The 17,401-nt window shown below is 29.9% G+C and overlaps 1 protein-coding gene across 3 annotated transcripts in view; it reads left to right on the top strand.

Moving 5' to 3' along the window:
• LOC107438052 (uncharacterized) overlaps nt 1-15,522 on the top strand; it is a 35,487-nt gene extending 19,965 nt beyond the window's left edge. For all 3 annotated transcript variants that reach the window (XM_043039627.3, XM_043039626.2, XM_016050227.5), the window contains exons 7-8: nt 757-3,885; nt 7,683-15,522. In XM_043039627.3, the coding sequence (XP_042895561.2) occupies nt 757-3,885; nt 7,683-13,433 (8,880 nt within the window). In that variant the 3' untranslated portion in view covers nt 13,434-15,522. The remainder of the gene's footprint in view (nt 1-756; nt 3,886-7,682) is intronic.
• The last annotated feature ends 1,879 nt before the right edge of the window (nt 15,523-17,401 follow it).

Raw genomic sequence — 17,401 nt, 5'->3', positions numbered from 1 at the left:
TTAATAATTTTCATATTGTATCATTTACCCTTAGTTAGTTATGAACTGTATCAGACAATCTTATCACTGACCTTGGGAATCAAAATGACATTTAAGAAATCATTCCAGATTTGATCTTGTATCCTATGACATAATTTACGCACTAAAAAAAAAATATATTGATTTTCTTTGTGTAGAGCCATCAATAAGTCCTAGTCACTAATCTAAAAAAAATAGTTAATTGTTTAAGAAGTTCCCATTTGAAAAGTCTTACTGTTTAACCTTTTGTATATATTTGTGTTTAGCTTTTCATTCTCGTTCATTGCCTAAATTAAATGTTTAGTGGTTTCTATTCTCATTATGATTTTGTTTCCTATTTCACCAATATTAAAGTAAAACTTGTGAGGAAACTTGTTTTTAACTTTCTCACCCTTAAAAAGTAAGGAATAACTTGATAAGTGTCTGATATAACATAAATTAGAGATTCTATATTACAAGCTTATGTTATACAATTTTTTAAAACTTAATTTTATCCTACCTAATTTAGAAGCATTTTGCTGTTTTAGAAGTTTTTCTTTCCCCATGAAAAAATTCTTAGACCAAATTTACTGCATTTCAAAAAGTGGAGCAAATTTGTTTGTTCCTCTCCATGAAAAAAAAAAATCGAAGTTCTAAAATTATCTTAACAAACATTGTGGTATAAAAGAATATTTCTTGCAGTTTTTTATATTTCATTCAGTATTTTCTTTTTAATATTTTTCATTTATTTTGTTTTAGTTTGGAGCCAAATTCTTCTCATTATACATTGAATTCTGTATAAGAGGTTTAACAGCAGACATCAATTATCTGGAGATTGCAAAAAATGAAGATCTTCATTGTGATAAAAGTGAATTAGAAGTACACATAGCCAAAATGTTTGCTAAACTGTCTACGTTATTCAGCTTCTATGACGAAGCCAAACGAGATTGTATGTTCAGTGCCTTCATCCTAAAACCATCAAAATCTAGACATAAGTATTTGCAACACGTCAATAGGATTATACAAGAAAAACAGCTGGAAGCTTCTGAAAATTCTAATTTCGATTTGCCATTTAGAGACTGTACGTGCAACCGTATTTGTAATGGATACTGTAAAGTACCCACATGTGACAATACTTTTGAGCATCCACTTTTAAAAAAGGGCATTAGAAATGTCCCATTTTCTCTTGTTGAAGATTTAGTTAGTGTTTTGGAGAGTGTTCGTTGCTTAAAGTTTCAGTACAATGTATTTAATTGGAAATTTGCTGGACCTAAAATAGCAAATTATTTTAAATCCTCTTTAAGAAGTAGAAATAGTATTAGTAGTGTTGATAGCAGTCAAGCAAAAAACACCCTAGAAAAAGTTTGCAATGAAGATAATAAATCTTTAATGGAAGTGGATGTAACAAAAAGATTACTTTCACCTAATGCTCTTGTTAAGAGAAAAAACTCTTCAGATAATTCTAAGTCTGATTTTCTAGATGTTGGAGCTAACATTGAAGTTCACAGTGATGACAGTTCTAGTAAAAGAATCAAAATATCTTTACCGCCTGCAAAAGAGACTCCAGAAGATTCAGTGAGTTCCATTTGTAACCTTAAAATCAGTGATGCAATAGAAAAAGTAATTAGATCATCTCTTAATAGTGACAAAACATCAAGAGAACAAACTTTTATGTCTATGGCACCTGCATTAAATGAGCCTTACTTAAATAATACAAGTTGTCCTATTAATATAACTGACAAAATGCGTCATGTTATTAATAGCAACCAAAGTCCGTGTGATAATAAAAGTGTCAGAGCGGGTGCTAATTTAGTAACAGCGTTGCAGCATAGTTATGTTTCCAAGCCTAGTACTGACTCTCCTCCTTTAAAGCAAGGTTTAGTTAGACCAAGTGTGGTGATGAAAGCAGAAAACTTATCTGACAAAAAATATATTCAACCATATGAATCATCTAAACATTCTTTATTAAAAAGTTCTCTGTTAAAACCAGACTTGCATCACAAATCATTAAAAGATTTGGGTGTCAAGTCAAATCTGCCATACAAAAGTGAACAGTTTAGTAACAATTATTTGCAAAAATCTTTGCAGAATGTCCAGCTTAAACAAACAAACCAGATGATAGACAGAAATAGTAATGATCATGGTGCTATAAATTTAAGCTCAACAAGACACTTGGACATCCCATCTTCCAAACCATTGCTCGAGATGTCTCATCAATATCCTCTTGATCTGAAGTGCAATAAAAAATTTGAAATTCAGAAAACAAATAGAGCAATTGCGACTTCAAATGAGTCTGTATCTAATCAAAATATTCATTATAATAATCAATTGGCAGATAGACTTTCAAATACACCATCTGTTGAAGCAAAAATGGTTGATAGAAATTCAGTAATTCAACACACAATGCAGCACTTAGATATTAAAATACCAAAAAATCTGACTGTGTCTATCATTTCTGATAGGACAAAACAGAACGATACTTCAAATTTGCCAACTTTTAAGCTTAAAGTTCCAAACAGAAATTTACCAAAACACAATTTTGTCCCTGCCAACTTGGTGATTAATCGTCCACTTCCATCCACTTCTTCAACAAATATTGTTTCAGATAAAACTTCTACTCATGATAAGCAAGAAATGATCACAATTCCTGGTATTCTTGCACCGAAGTCGGTGATAAAGCGATCTTGGGAGGTTCCATCTGTTCAGAATAACGTTGAATTTAAAAAAATAATTCACACATCTTCTACTACTAAAAAGACATACTGCCATCCTTATCAGAAGCAACCAGTGCCGGTGAAAGATGAATGGCCTCGTGAGTTTATAAGCAAAACTGAAAAAGTTACAAAACGGGAAACAACCTATCAAATTTATAAAACTAAGCAAATAACAGATAATGTCGATACTGGAAAGTGGAAAACAGTGGGGGATGTCATTAACTCAGTTCAATCACCAGTTTTATTGACAAATCCTCAATTGCTATCTCGTAGCTCAGTTCAATCACCGGTATCATCAACGAATCCCGAAGTGTTGTCTCGTAACTCGGCTCAATCAACAGTTTCTTCATCAAATTCTCAATTGCTGTCCATGAACTTGGTTCAGTCAGCAACTTTGCCATCAAATTCTCAATTATTATCCATGAACTCAGTTCAGTCAGCAGTTACATCATCAAATTCTCAACTGCTGCCTTTGTCATACCAAAATTCTAATAATTCTAGAGCTACAAGTTCATTCTCAAATAACATAGCTGTTCATAAATCTCATCAGTCAAATACACAAACAACCATGTCTGATTTTGATAAACCTTCTCACTGTTCCTATTCTTATAAAAATGATGCTGTGTCTGTTCCTAATCCATTACAGTCTAAACCTTCTTATAATGTAAAAGACAATTTTACAACTCAATCCGAACTAGAAAAAAGGTCTGGCTTACCTGTTATTGGCACGTCTTTGTTAAAAACTTCACTCACATCTCAATCTCCTCTTGTTAGAAAACATAATTCACAAATAATGCAGTTACTTGATTACACAAACTCTAAAGCTTTAAAAGGCTCTAATACATCAAACATTTCAACTACTACTGGAACTTCACCTGGTTTATCTGTTAGTTCATCCAATTTAAATCAAAGGTTTCAAAGTAATTTATCAAATCTTGGTACTTCATATAGTTTGGCTTCTGTTTTAGTTGAAGATGACAAAGGTATTGTATACAAAGCAGCAAAATCAGAGAACACACAGGGACATAATACTTCAAGTAGGTGTTGTTCTCCATCAGAGGTTAATCCCTGCCAAAATTGTTCATTGCCTCCAAAGGATATTAATTTCAATTCTGCCAGTACAAATGCACAAATATTCAATTCTCCATCTGTTAATGTGAACTCTGCCAATCAGGTAAGTTTAATGATGAATGAGTGTGTAATGTCTATACTTTAGGTTTGTTTTATTTAAATTAAATTGTAATTTTTTAGATATAGTTTCTTTAACAACCCTTAACCCCAAAACTACAACCTTAGACTCTTATGCAACTGAATTCAATCAAGCAACTGGATTGCATTCGATTTATTCTAAAAACTGTCTGTTTCCTTATTCAACTGTAATGTTGCATATATTTTTGTCATGTGACCAGAACAATGGTTTGACTTTGATGGCTAAGTATGATTGAACTGTTTTAGGCTCTTTTTAATGGCGGTAATGGACACAATCAGGACAAACATTTGCTACATTTTTCATTCCACTCTGACAATTTTATGTAAATAATATGCAAGTTTAATAATGGGAAAATAATTAAGGATTGAAATTCAAAACTACAATCCAGTGTTCATCAGTTGTGAGTAGTTGCTACTTATTCAAGTTGGTAATTTATTACTTTTAAAATTAAATAGAAATTATTTGGTTGTGATTTTGTACAAGATTATCACATTACAGTTCATAAACAATTGCTTTTGATTGAGACTTAGGTTTTCTGATCTGGTTTGATATATGTTTTTGATGTAGAAATATTTTTAATTAGTCAACGAATTACACAACAATTGCAAATTATTGTAAGGCAAATGTTAAAAATATTATCACAATAATATAAAAAATTTGAAATGTATAATCATCACAGCTTAAACTTTTAACAGGGGGAATCCTAAAAATAAAAATTCATCATTTAATCTGAAATTGGATGAAATAATTGTTTATTTTCATTTTAAAAATAATGTCCTTCATATTATTAAATATTTGAAGAGTTTAAGTACTGTAACATAATTACAGATAAGTTTAAGTTCAGTTGCATAAGGGTATTAGTTAAAATATTTCCTACAATATTTTAAAATTTCATGCAAAATAATTTTTGTACTTTTTTTTTTCTAGACAAAAGTGAAAAAGTATGGTTTTTACATATAATTTTATGTCAACCTATTATTGTACACTACAGTGAGACTTGTTTTTTAAGTAAATACAGTTAAACTATTTTGAAATTCTGAGTAATAGGGCTGCATACATGCATGTTGTGCAGAGTTTAAACTAAGTTCAAAAGTTCTTAAGAAAAAAAAAAGCTTTTATAAAATGCCACAAAGCTTATGAATTCCTTTATCAATTTAGGAGCATAAATTAATTTAATTAGTGTGGAAGTATCATGGGAGTTTTAAAAGATATGGTGCGATTCTTAACACTTTTTCAAGGAAAAATCTGGTACAATGGTGTAAATAAATATTTTGCTTCATTTGAAGAAGAATTTAATTTAGTAAATATTATAAGGAGAGGAATGGGTTTAACTCAACACCATACTATAAAAACGTGCAAATTTTTATAAATGGGGGATTATACCAATTTTCATGTTTTTCGCCAAAATGTTTAGTTACATTACGTAAAGTTAATTTTTAATAACAGGTTTGGCTGAAAATGATTTTGTTAAAGTTCATCATAAAAGTAAATATAACACATTTGCTGGTCTAGTAATGAAATATAAAAACTTGTTCAAATAGTTTTTTCAATTTTTTCGACAAATTTCTTAATTTACTCTTTTTATTTAATACACATGAAAAGAAATTGCAAATCTTAAATTCTGCACTTAATTTTACAATTTAATTTCAAGGAAATCATTAAAAATGGATTGCAGATTAGTTTCAGATGTTAACATTTGCAATCTGACTGACGTTAACTTTAACAATCTGAAAATGTCTTTTTCTTTTCTTTTTTTTAAATTTTAAAAAGAAATGGCGTCCTGTTAATTAATACAATTATATTAATGTTCACATTATGATAAAATTGTTTTGTTTTTTAAGGAAGGTAAATAATTTGCACTGTCACTGATGGCATATGTATATTCAATGATAAACAATCATACTATTTTTAAAGTGCTTAATTTTTGCTTTGTTGAAAGAGTGTGAACCCTGGTTAAAGCAATATTTACTTTTGTATAATTTAAAATGTTGAGTCGGGCATGTTTAGCAATATTTGTTTATTAATTAGTGAGTGCATGCAAATTAATTTTCTTTTTTTTTTTTTTTTTTTTTTTTTACTTCAGCAGAAATATTTAAAACCTATTTATGTTTAATGACTTGGAAATAATAAAGCAAAAAACATAATAGGACTGTGTTGATCTTTTGATTTTTCAAATCTTTTTTATTCTTGAATTAATCATTACTTAATTATAAAATTTTTAAAAAATGGCAGTGAAAATTAAGCATTAAATTTAAGTTAAATTTTTAAGGTTGAAAAGTTTTGACCCAACCTTCAATTAATGTGTTACATTTATTCAGTATTAAACTTGTCTTAATATTTAACAACCTATAAAGAGGCTGAAATAATCATTATTCAAGGAAAATGTTGTAAATAGGCCCAGACGTTTAATAAAAATAATAGGGCTGATAATTAACTCCGAATTCTTTTACTTAGGCAATATTAGCTTGTTCATTAAACAAGGGTGTGTTATTTTAATGGAAGAATATTTAAGTTCTTTATTTTTCTTTTTTAATTCCCGTGTATGTATTTTAGTTTTTTTATATCATTTGTCCTATGCAGATAGCTAAACTGGCAACTTCTGCTGAAATATATATGTATATCTTTTGTTTCATTGTTGTATCCTCTTTTTTAACGGTGTTGGTTCTTATAAAATTATTAGTATATATATTTCAGTGGTTGTGTTGAATGGTGTACCCATCTGTATAGGTCATTTGCACTCAATTTGATGATTTTAAAATTTATCTGAAAGCTTTCTCTTTTTATCCAAATCAAAAATTAAAGCCATAAAATAATTTTAGGCTAACATCAATGTAAGAGGTGCAAACAGATGGATACACCTATTAAAAGATTAAATAAGAATATAAATCCTCTTCCTCATAAAGGTGAGTTCTTATTTAAAACTAGAACAAAGCATTATTTTTCAATAGAAAAACATTTACTTTTAGTTTTTATTATTTCTGTGTGCATGATTCATTACTTCTACATATGCAGTAAAACCTAGATTGTTGTATGTTGTTCTTGGCTTCCAATCAAGCATATAGCTGCCAACTCTACTGGTTTTAAATCCATTTAATGTCAATCAAGAATAAAAAGTTTTCCATTTACGGTCAAATTAGTGTAATATAGTTTTTGTATTTTGTTGACGATAAATATTTTAACTCTCTGTAGCTAAAATATTTTAGGTATTACAAAGTGGTTAAGAGGAAGTAGTATATACTATTTTGTAAAATGTAATGCTTTTTTTTTTTTTTTTTTTTTTTTTTTTCAAATTTTTTTGCAGTTTCTTAACTTTCTTCTAATTGGAATTATGCAATGCCTTAATTATGCTATGTGTTACATAGCAATAATATTTGTGTATTTTCTAATTCTTTCAAAATTATTGTGTGGTATGCCATTTATAAATATTGAGAGTAGGAATTAATACACTCTATTAAAAATATGAAATTTTATTATAATTTATATTAATTTTTTGATACCGCAAAAAAAGCAAGGTTTTGAAATTACCTCTTTTTGCAACCAGTTCGATATGTGAAAATTTTGATTTCTGAAAAAGTATCAGAGATGTACTACATTTTTTTTCTTCTAAGTTATGATACTAAAAATAAAATTCTATTGTATTTTATACAAATTTAAGCAAATCAGCTTCAATAAATCTAGATCTTGTTTACTAAAAGCGAAATTCTATGATTATATTTTATATAAATTTAACCGATATTAATTTTGAATTATTTCTTCAATAGATTAAATATGAAGTTACTGATCCTGATGAGGAGAGAGAATTAAGTCAAAACCAATTGGTACTCCAGTGTCCCTCTCAAGAAGAATATACTGCCTGCCACATATGTTCTATGACATGCTCTGTTGCTAATTACCAATTTCATCTTGAAAAGCATCACTCTTTTGAAACAATGAAAAAAGTCGGGATGTCTTCAAATATAGCAAAAAAATTTGATTTATATGATCTTCAGTCTACCTCATTTGACTCTTTGCCCCATGACCGTACCGAAGAAGTATCTAATGTTGATCCTGTCGAAAATAAAACTGTTAGTATAGATCTTCCTCCAAACCAAAATAATATAAACACTTGTATGGGTATTATAAATAATTCCTTTGATCAAGTCTATAATTATTTAGATAATGTTGAGAGTTCTACGGTTTACTCAGATGATTCAGCCTTCAAGTTTTCGGATATGCTGCAAAGTCATCAAAATAATAATATAATTGAGCTGGAAAACAATAATTCAGCTTCTGGAGCTTTAGAAGAAATTAACTTAGAAAGTTCTTTTATTGAAAATAATATTTGTGGCAATGGCAGTAGTCTGGATGAAATGTTGGATTTTCTAGATAATGGTACTGATATAACACAAGCTTCCCAACCTTCTGAATCACTTGGTCCTGATAAAGGTATTACTCCTAGTACACCTGAAAATTGTATATCAAACCCAATATATATAAATCAATTGGGTAATAAATCGAAGATTAAAAAGAAACTATATTGTAAATTTTGTTTGAAAACCAAGGGGAAGGAAAGAAAGTTTTCTATAAGAGGTTCCCTGTATAAACATGTTAAAACCTTTCATCCAGACACAACTATAAATGATTGTTTGGGTCATTTGGTTCATGGTTTAATACCTTCTAATTCTTCATCTAGTCAGAGTATACTTAAAGTTCCAGACAATAGAATTGTTGTTCGTCAAAGTTTTCCAATAGTTAGACATGAAAGAAGTGAAACTGGAGAAGATACTTTTAATAATTTTCAGCAAAATGTTATGGAAAGGAATAATTTTCCTGCTCACAATAATGCAAATCAAGTTTCAGTTATAGATTCTATTAGATATGAAGGACAATTTGATACAAAAAATACTTTTTCTTTTCCTGAAAGAAAGACTAAACATCGTCAATCTAAATGTGTTTATTGTGGTAAATTGTTAACTCTCATATACATGAAGCAGCATATAGCAAAAATGCATCCCAATGCTTTGTCATCCAATCTTTCCTCAAATAATGCTAGCACTTCAGTACCAACTGAATTTAAATTATCTTTATCCAAGACATCTGATTTAACTCAAGAAAATATTGATTCAAACACATGCTTATCTGTGTCTGATGCACTGCAAACTGGTGAACAATGTAATAGTTTATTAAATGTTATTCAAAAGCAGAGTGATTTTGTTAACTCTAGCTTAATTCCTACTCCTAAGTTTGTAACAAACAATGAAGAACACCTTGGACAAGACTTGAATTTAAATAATTTTTCAAGTAATTCTACGCATATTTTTTACACTTGTCATTTATGCCAGAGACCTTACACATCTCAATCGTTTCTAACTAAACATATTAAAACATATCATGGAATTGATGATATGAATGAATCTGCAAAAAGTAATTTGAGCTATAATGAAATATCCGATTCAAGTAAATTTAGTGATACAAATAATTCTGAACCGAATCGATCTCTGTTGGAAATGCCCTATGAAAATATTCCAAACTCTTATGGTGATTATAATTACTTAGAAAATAGACTTGATACAAATTTAATGCATGGGGATAAAATGGATGCAGGTGATGGCTACAGAAATTCAGATATTTATAACTGTGATCTATCAAACTCTGAATATTCAACACATTATAAGCATAATATTTCTGATCTAAAACAGCTGCTACAATCTGGCCAAAACGAACATGACACTCCAAATTCAAGTGCAGAAAATAAACATGAATATTCAAACCCATTGCATACCACTGGTTACAAAATAAACCAATCTAATTTTAATTTGCATTCTTTAAATAATTCTATCGATACTGAGCAAAATTCAGATTTGAAAAATGTTTTTGTATATAATACTCCAAATATAAATACATCTGCAGAAATAATAAACCCAGCGCTTACCAGTAGCTGCGAAATAAATAGAGACTCAAATTTTCCTTTGTGTTCTTTAACTAATTTTGTAGATGCAGAGCAGAAGGCCGATTTAAAAAATGTGTTTGAACACAATATTCCAAATTTAAATACAACTCCAGAAATTAAAGATTCAGACCCATTGCATACCACCGATTGCAAAATAAATGAAGACTCAAAATTTCCCATATGTTCTCCAAATCATTCTGTGGAATCAAAGCAAGATGCAGATTTGAACAATGTGTCAGAAACGACTGTAAATTACAACCGTTTACCTAGGTTCACATGTCCTATTTGTCAGAAGACTTACTCTGGGAAAGCTTATTTCAGAAAACATTTTAAAATGAAACATAACAGAATAGCATCGGATAAAGAGTTGGAGGCTTGGCAAAATTTTTCTGTTCCAATTAAATCTAGAATTCAGCAGAAAAGAATAAGTGGTGTGCCTGTTAACAATATTTCTGATGTAACTGATCTGCTATCTGCTGGAGCACGTTGCAATGAAAAGGTTATGTGTAAAATTTGTATGAAGGAATATTCATGCAGGGGGAATCTAAAAATTCATTTGAAAAATATTCATAACAGGATGGTATCAGATAAACAGTTGGAAGAGTGGCAAAAGTTATCTGATTCAATGAAAGGTAGAGTTAAGAAGAAAATTACGAGTGAACCTGTTAACCAATATACTAGGAGATTATCTCTTGAAGTTCAAAAAAGTAATTATTCTGGTATAAGTGACCTGCTATCTGCTGAAGCACGGTCCAATGAAAAAGTTGAGTGCAAAATTTGTAAAAAAGAATATTCATGCAGAGGGAATCTAAAAATTCATATGAAAAATGTACATAATTATAGAGGCCAAAGGCAGAGGATTGTGGAGGGAAATAAAAAAGAAGTGCAATGTCATATATGTTTAAAGCTTTTGCAGAACACATCATTAAAGCAACATGTTCAACAAGTGCATGGTGACGGTTTCCTAACTGATGAACAGGAGGCTTTCACTGTTTCAAATGTAGCAGCTCTGTCTGCTTTGAATTATTGTGACGAAAATGTTCAGCACACTCTATCTAATTTTGGTAATAGCAATGTTTCCAATAGATCTGATTCAGTGACATTCTCTTCTGGCAAATCAAGTACAGGCTGTACTGAAAATGAACCTGAAAGTTTAAACCTAAAAGACAAGGCATCGAATTATGATTGTCTAAACAGCTTGAAAAAAATGGCCGATTTTGGGAAAGCTGATTTTAGCTCTTTCCCATCTAGTAACAATTTGCAAGAAGTTACTAATGTCTCTAGTCATAAAACTTCAATTGAAACCTTCAATTGTACTGCATCAAAGCTGGGATTTGATTCAAGGGCAGTGAATGATTTTGATTTGCAAGGCGAAATAACTAATCAAAATGTGGCTGATGATCGAAGTGATTTTGATGACTTCTCTTTATCAGATATTCCTACTTCAGATGATGAATGTACAAATTTAATAGAGAATGAAATATTGCAGAAAGAGTTAATGGAGATTGGCACTACTTCTGAATGGACTTTAAAAAACTTTCAAAATTGTGAAGATCAAAATTTTACTTCATTAGAATCCAACCATAGTCTTGAGCCTATATCAGATGTAACAGATACAAGCAGAAATGATATAAGTGAGTGCAAATTTTCAAATAATGAATCAAAACGACTTTCAGTAGTGGAAAATTATCCAAAAAGTAATATTGTATCTGAGTTGTCAGAGTCTTGTGAACCTTTTAAAGAAGTAGGTCCTTCCTTATCTGTTTCAACTCCTGAGGCAGCTATTGAATTTAATTTTGTTGAAGGTTCAAATTTAGATCGCAAGGGAGAAAAATTACATTGTACATATCCTCTAGAAAGCTGTCCAAAACCTGATAATGTCTGTGCCATTCAAAGCTCTACTGATGATGAATTTAGTGTTCCTTTGGAAAAGTTTAGTGATGCTAATTCTCCCCAAACAATTAGTTGCAGCTTTTCCTCAAATGAATCAAAAACAAATTCTAATGAATGCAGATTTTGTCACAAAATGTTCAGCACCATGAAATTTCTGTCAAAGCATCTGAAAATTTTTCACAACATCCCATTTCTAAAAAAGCAAAAATCTGCGAAGCGTAAGTCTAATCAAGATGAAAAATTATCCCCACCCCTTTTGACTCACCAAACATATGAATTAGATACCCTGCCACCATCAGTGGAAAACTTCCAAAATTCTGCTATATCTGCAATTGAAGATGAAAATAAATTTGTTGGTGTATCTGATGAAGTTTACAATTATAGTGATTCTTTACCTGTGGATAATACAAATCAATTGAATAACTGTTCAGATGGTTCTCTTATGCTCAATTCAACTTTTCCAATTAGCACATCCAATTTGGAATATAGTTTGAAAGAAGTTGGTGGTGATTTTAGGTTGAAACAACGTAATATCCGTGATACTGAGCTGGCCTGTTATTCCTCTTTTAATGATTGCAAAAATGAGCATATGGCTTGCCCTGTTTCTGATCGTGATATTGAGCATCGATCTTTTAAAGTTTCTGATTATGAAAATGAATGTACATCTCATCCTGTTTCTGATAGTGAAAGTAATTATGCACTTGATCCTATTTTAGATCATGAAAATGATTGTACAACTCTCGTTCCATATCAAAAAAGCCATTGTATATCTGATCGTGTTTCTGCTCTTGAAACTGATTACAAGTCTCTACTTGTTTCTGATCATGAAAATGAATGTGCAACTTATCCTGTTTCTGAAGGTCAAGAAAATATACAAGATAAAATTTCTAAAGCTCCCATACTTCCATGTATCATAAAAGTGTTGAAAAATGAGAAGAATGCCATAATTTATCAAATTGACAAGTCCAAAGGAGATGATTCACCTTCAAACTCTGTTAATAGTAAATCAAAATCTAGTCCTGGATTTCACAGGTATTTCATAAAGCATAAAAAATCAAATAATTCAAGGAACTGTAGAAAGAAGTCAAATAGAAGTCCCTATCGATCTAGCTTGTACAGTAGACAGAAAACATTAATGCGTCGTAAATCAAGAGCACTATTTACTAGGAGGAATAAAATTTTCAAGAGATCTCGAAAAAAGAGGGATCAACCTGTTGTTCAAACTTTTAAACCAAGTGATGTTGAAATATTTTTGAAAAACCATAAACTACCATATGTTCTGCTGACACCATTAGATGCAAAAACTCTTTCCCAATTAAATTATAATGATTGTGCTGTCAGACTAGAAAGATGTGATATTCTAAATATCGAGAGTCCGGCTCATTTCCATCCTGGTGACGTTACAGAGCTCTCATTTTCCAATGACAGTTTTATGCCTAATGAGGCATATAACAATATTCAAATCAATTCTGTGATGAAAACACGGCGAAACTCTGCTGTACAAGAAACCACCAATTTAACTGTTGTTCTTCACAAGTTACAATTGGACTCTAATTCAAGTGAGGTGCCTTTAAATAATGATTTTGAAATTTCTAGTTACAGAAGTTGTGTGCAATCGCACATCCAACTCAAAGAATGTAAGGTTGTTTTAGAAAAATTACCATCTGATTTTGTCTCATGTGTACAGTAGACTCCCAATTTTCCAATTCAATGCCATTTTGATAAACCTAACTAGCCATATATCTGGTGGTCATTTTTCTACCCAACTTTTCAAACTATTAGCAAATAAAAAGTGTTATTAAAATAAATTAATCTTCTGATTGCTTATTGTTAAAATTTTGAAATATGATTTAAATTAACATAATGTAATATTTTTATTACATCTTAGTGCTACCACAGCCTTCAAAAGTATAAGTTACGATAAAGAAAAAATTATCTCAAGCTAAACTTTTATCATGTATTAACTACAATTCATGTGTCTGTGTTAACAATCAAATGGGGCCTAGTAACAATGCTATGATAGCTAAACTTAGCTTCTTTAAACTGCATCTTTCTGAACTATTAAATATGAGAAAAATGAAATTACAAAATATGAAAATGAAATAAATAAGATTAATGGGTTTTAGAATTTGATTTTTAAAAAGATAATTATGTTTGCTTTTAAATCATTTTTAAAATTCCTAGACAACTGAATTTGGATATATTCCATTAATTATCAAGCCATTTTTAATTGGTCGAGCAAAATGTTAAAAAGTAATAAAATGTTCAAACGTTAAGTTTAGATCTTTCAAAAAGTTTTTAAAAAAACAAGAATTAAATTTCAAAAATAGAGGGGAACTTTTATTGGAGTACTATAAAAATCACTTCTGCTTAAAAATACCTTTTCTGACCTAAGAGCATTGATTTTAACTTAAATTGGCTCCAAAAAAAACTCTGAATAAGACTTTATACTAATGATTAGATTTTTAAAAACTATGTACAAATCTTAATTATTCAAAAGAATGCCCTTAAGTAAGCTAATTTATTACTGCAAACTATTAAGTTACAGAATCAGAAGCAAAAACTTATTTCTCCGAATAAGCATACCATTTTTTAGCAATCAAAATAGTGGAGAGGAGTTCCGCAGTGAGAAAAAATTTTCTCAATAATTTAGTCGAGAGAAATCAAAAGTTTGAGCCCCTTTATGCAAATTTTTAACTTTTTTTATATTTTGCCTGTTCCTGAGAACCTCTTAAGCAAGATATCCAAAGATGATCCACTGGAGTAATTTTTAACAAATGTTTGTCGCTTTTTATTAATTTTTTTAATGCTGGTTGAAAATTGTTTGAGTGTCAAGATTTGGGAGAATGTTGAATAGTTATTATTTTTATTTTATTTTTTTTGCCCATTATAAAAAAAAAATTAAAAATAGTAATTGTAAAGTATTTTTAACGATACCAAACTGCCGACCACTCTCCTGACTAAATTATTGAAAACTCATTTTCTAAGATTTTGGTTACATCCCATGTTTTGATAATCAAGAATTAAAACACGTTGAAAAAATGTATGCTTCTTCAGAGAAAGTAGGATTTTGTAACTAATTAATTAGCATGTTTAAGTTTTTTAATTATTAAGATTAGGTCTTAGTACTTGAAAAACCAATCATTAGAACAAAAGTTATTCAGAATTAAATATCTTTTTAACCATCAAGTTTCAATGGTAATAAAAACCAAATTAATAATTGGAAAGATCTTAAGTCTACTAATATCTTAATTCTTTTCCTGTTAAGATTTTCTTAAATTATTTCTCTAAAATTTTAGTTTTAAAGAGATTTTTTTGAGTTGAGAGTCTACTGTATATTATAAATGTATTTAAATTCATTTTTCTTTTAAAAATTACTTATTGTTTTTCATGCATTTTAAACTTTCCACTGGTACAACTGGCTGGTAAAATACATATATAAATAGGCATTAAATGCTTACCTCAAGTGCTTTTCATTATAACTGATTTTTAGAGAATTTTAAAGTAACTAAAACCTCATTAGTGTAAATAAGATTATAATTTTAAGTTTAAATGACACAATTCATGAGCAGTGCATTTCCAACTTTTTGGACTTTTGTAAAATTGGTGTTGCATGTGAATGTTTCTTTCCTCAGGATGAACATTTCTTTGGTACGTCATTAGAAAAAAGATAACTAAGCATCAGAAAATTGTATTTTTTCACACACATTATTGTATTATAGCTTCTTGAGAAATGTGTTCCAAATATTGTAAATAATAAATCTTAAAATTTGTTTTGATGAATGTCTTTTTTTTTTTCTTCTTTTCTTTTTTTTTTTTTGTCATCACTGTAAACCAGTTCTGAGGATAATATGAATTATGATCCTAAATGGGGGGAGGAGTAAGTTGACCCGCATCCCAGGAAAACTAAAGTGCTGGTAGTAAAGTTTCTTAAAGGAAAGATGCTGCTTCACCTTTTCAATCTAATTCACCTAATCAATTCTAAGGGGAAAAAATCCTTGGCAGAGGTTCTTTAACAGAAATATTTATTAATAAAGTAATTAGTTTTTAAATGTTCATTTAGAAAACTTACTATTACCAGTCTTCTAGTTTTCCCGGAGACACTGATCAGTTAAGTCACGAAAAATTATGTACTTAAACCTATTTTACAAATAACCACGTGTAAAAAAATTAATAATTTCACAACTAAATTCCTTAAAGGCTTTTTTAGTTATTTTGCTCTGAGTTCCGAATGTCCGAAAAGAATTTATTCTAGTTGTATAAATTGGAGAAAAATTTAAAACAAATGATGGCGTTTGACGTTTTGCTTGATCTTGTCGGAGAGAGCAAGTATGACCTCACGGGGGCAGTATTTCTTCAAATGTCCTTTCCCACCCCATTCAGCTTCAAAACTCATAAGCCCTGAATCTAAAACGCGTCTTTAAATTTCATTCAAATATTATAAACTTGGTGTTGTATTGATCCTCTTAATATGCGAAATCAACCTTAAAATATTTCATACAAGTTTAGAACAGTTAAATCATATTTCACTTCTGATATTCAATTTAATTTTTAGAGCCTATTTTTAAGCTTTCCGTAAGTGTATGTATGTCGTATGCTTACTGGAAAATCCGGCTTTTATCAAACTGCCAACGTTATTTCCTGCTTATAGAAATGAGCCCTCTAAGCACAATGCTAAGTGACGTTTGAAGATTAAATCCTTACTTTTTCTAATTATAGCCCAGCCCATAAGGAATTTTCGTTGCTATAAATTAGCATCGAACTAAATTTTGACAGTATCTAACTGAATGGAATATTTCCTCAAAAGTACCCTCTTTACCCTTAAATGCTTGTTCTACATGCCTTTTTGTCCTTTATCACTATTCGCTCTAGATTCATAAACTTTTTATTCTTAAAAATCTTGTATTCTCTGAAATGTGCATCTCACAAAACAATATTTTTGAGGAAGACTGCTAAAATATGATGGATTTTAAATTTGAATTTAGAAGTAATAATTTACAGAAATATTACTTCTTAACATGCGTGTAAAATAAGCATTAAGAGTGAAGTTTAATAAAGAGATGTATCGATATCTTTTTAAAGTTATACTGTTCACCAACTTAGTAATCTTTTTTTTTAAATAAAAAGATTGTTGCCTAAAAGGTGAACCCTAAAAACATTAGGAAATGCAAATCGAAAATGTGTTATTTGAAATTTTGTTTTGCGGAATCAACGTCGTTTTTTGTCGCTTTACCTAATTAGGGTACATTGCAAGTGTTATATCCTATAAGATTCCTCTGAAAAGGAATCTGTACACGATGCAACTCCATTCACCAAAATATGCTGACGAAGCAGTGTGAGGTTGCGCCAACCCGCCACATTTTGAGAATCCGAATTTGTCGTATTTGCATATTTAAGATAAGCATTCAAACCATTGAGTTACTCTGTATTTGCTTTTTTTTCCCCCTACATTATGAACCAATAATTCAATTGATCTCTAAGGATGCAGTTTTTTCCCCTTCTAATAAAAAGCTTTTTTTTTTTATTTCCTTCCCCTGGTGAAAAATAAATGTTAAAATGCACTAACACGAAATGTTGAAATAAATTTAATCTTACAACAAAATTACCTTATAAACTGTTGTAGCAATGCAGCATTCCATGTCTTATCTTGTTTCATCA

The sequence above is a fragment of the Parasteatoda tepidariorum genome, chromosome 2 (assembly GCF_982258835.1).
Source record: "Parasteatoda tepidariorum strain Cologne lab strain chromosome 2, Ptep-v5.0, whole genome shotgun sequence".
In the NCBI taxonomy this organism is placed as follows: domain Eukaryota; kingdom Metazoa; phylum Arthropoda; class Arachnida; order Araneae; family Theridiidae; genus Parasteatoda; species Parasteatoda tepidariorum.
This window is presented reverse-complemented; position numbering and strand designations above follow the sequence as displayed.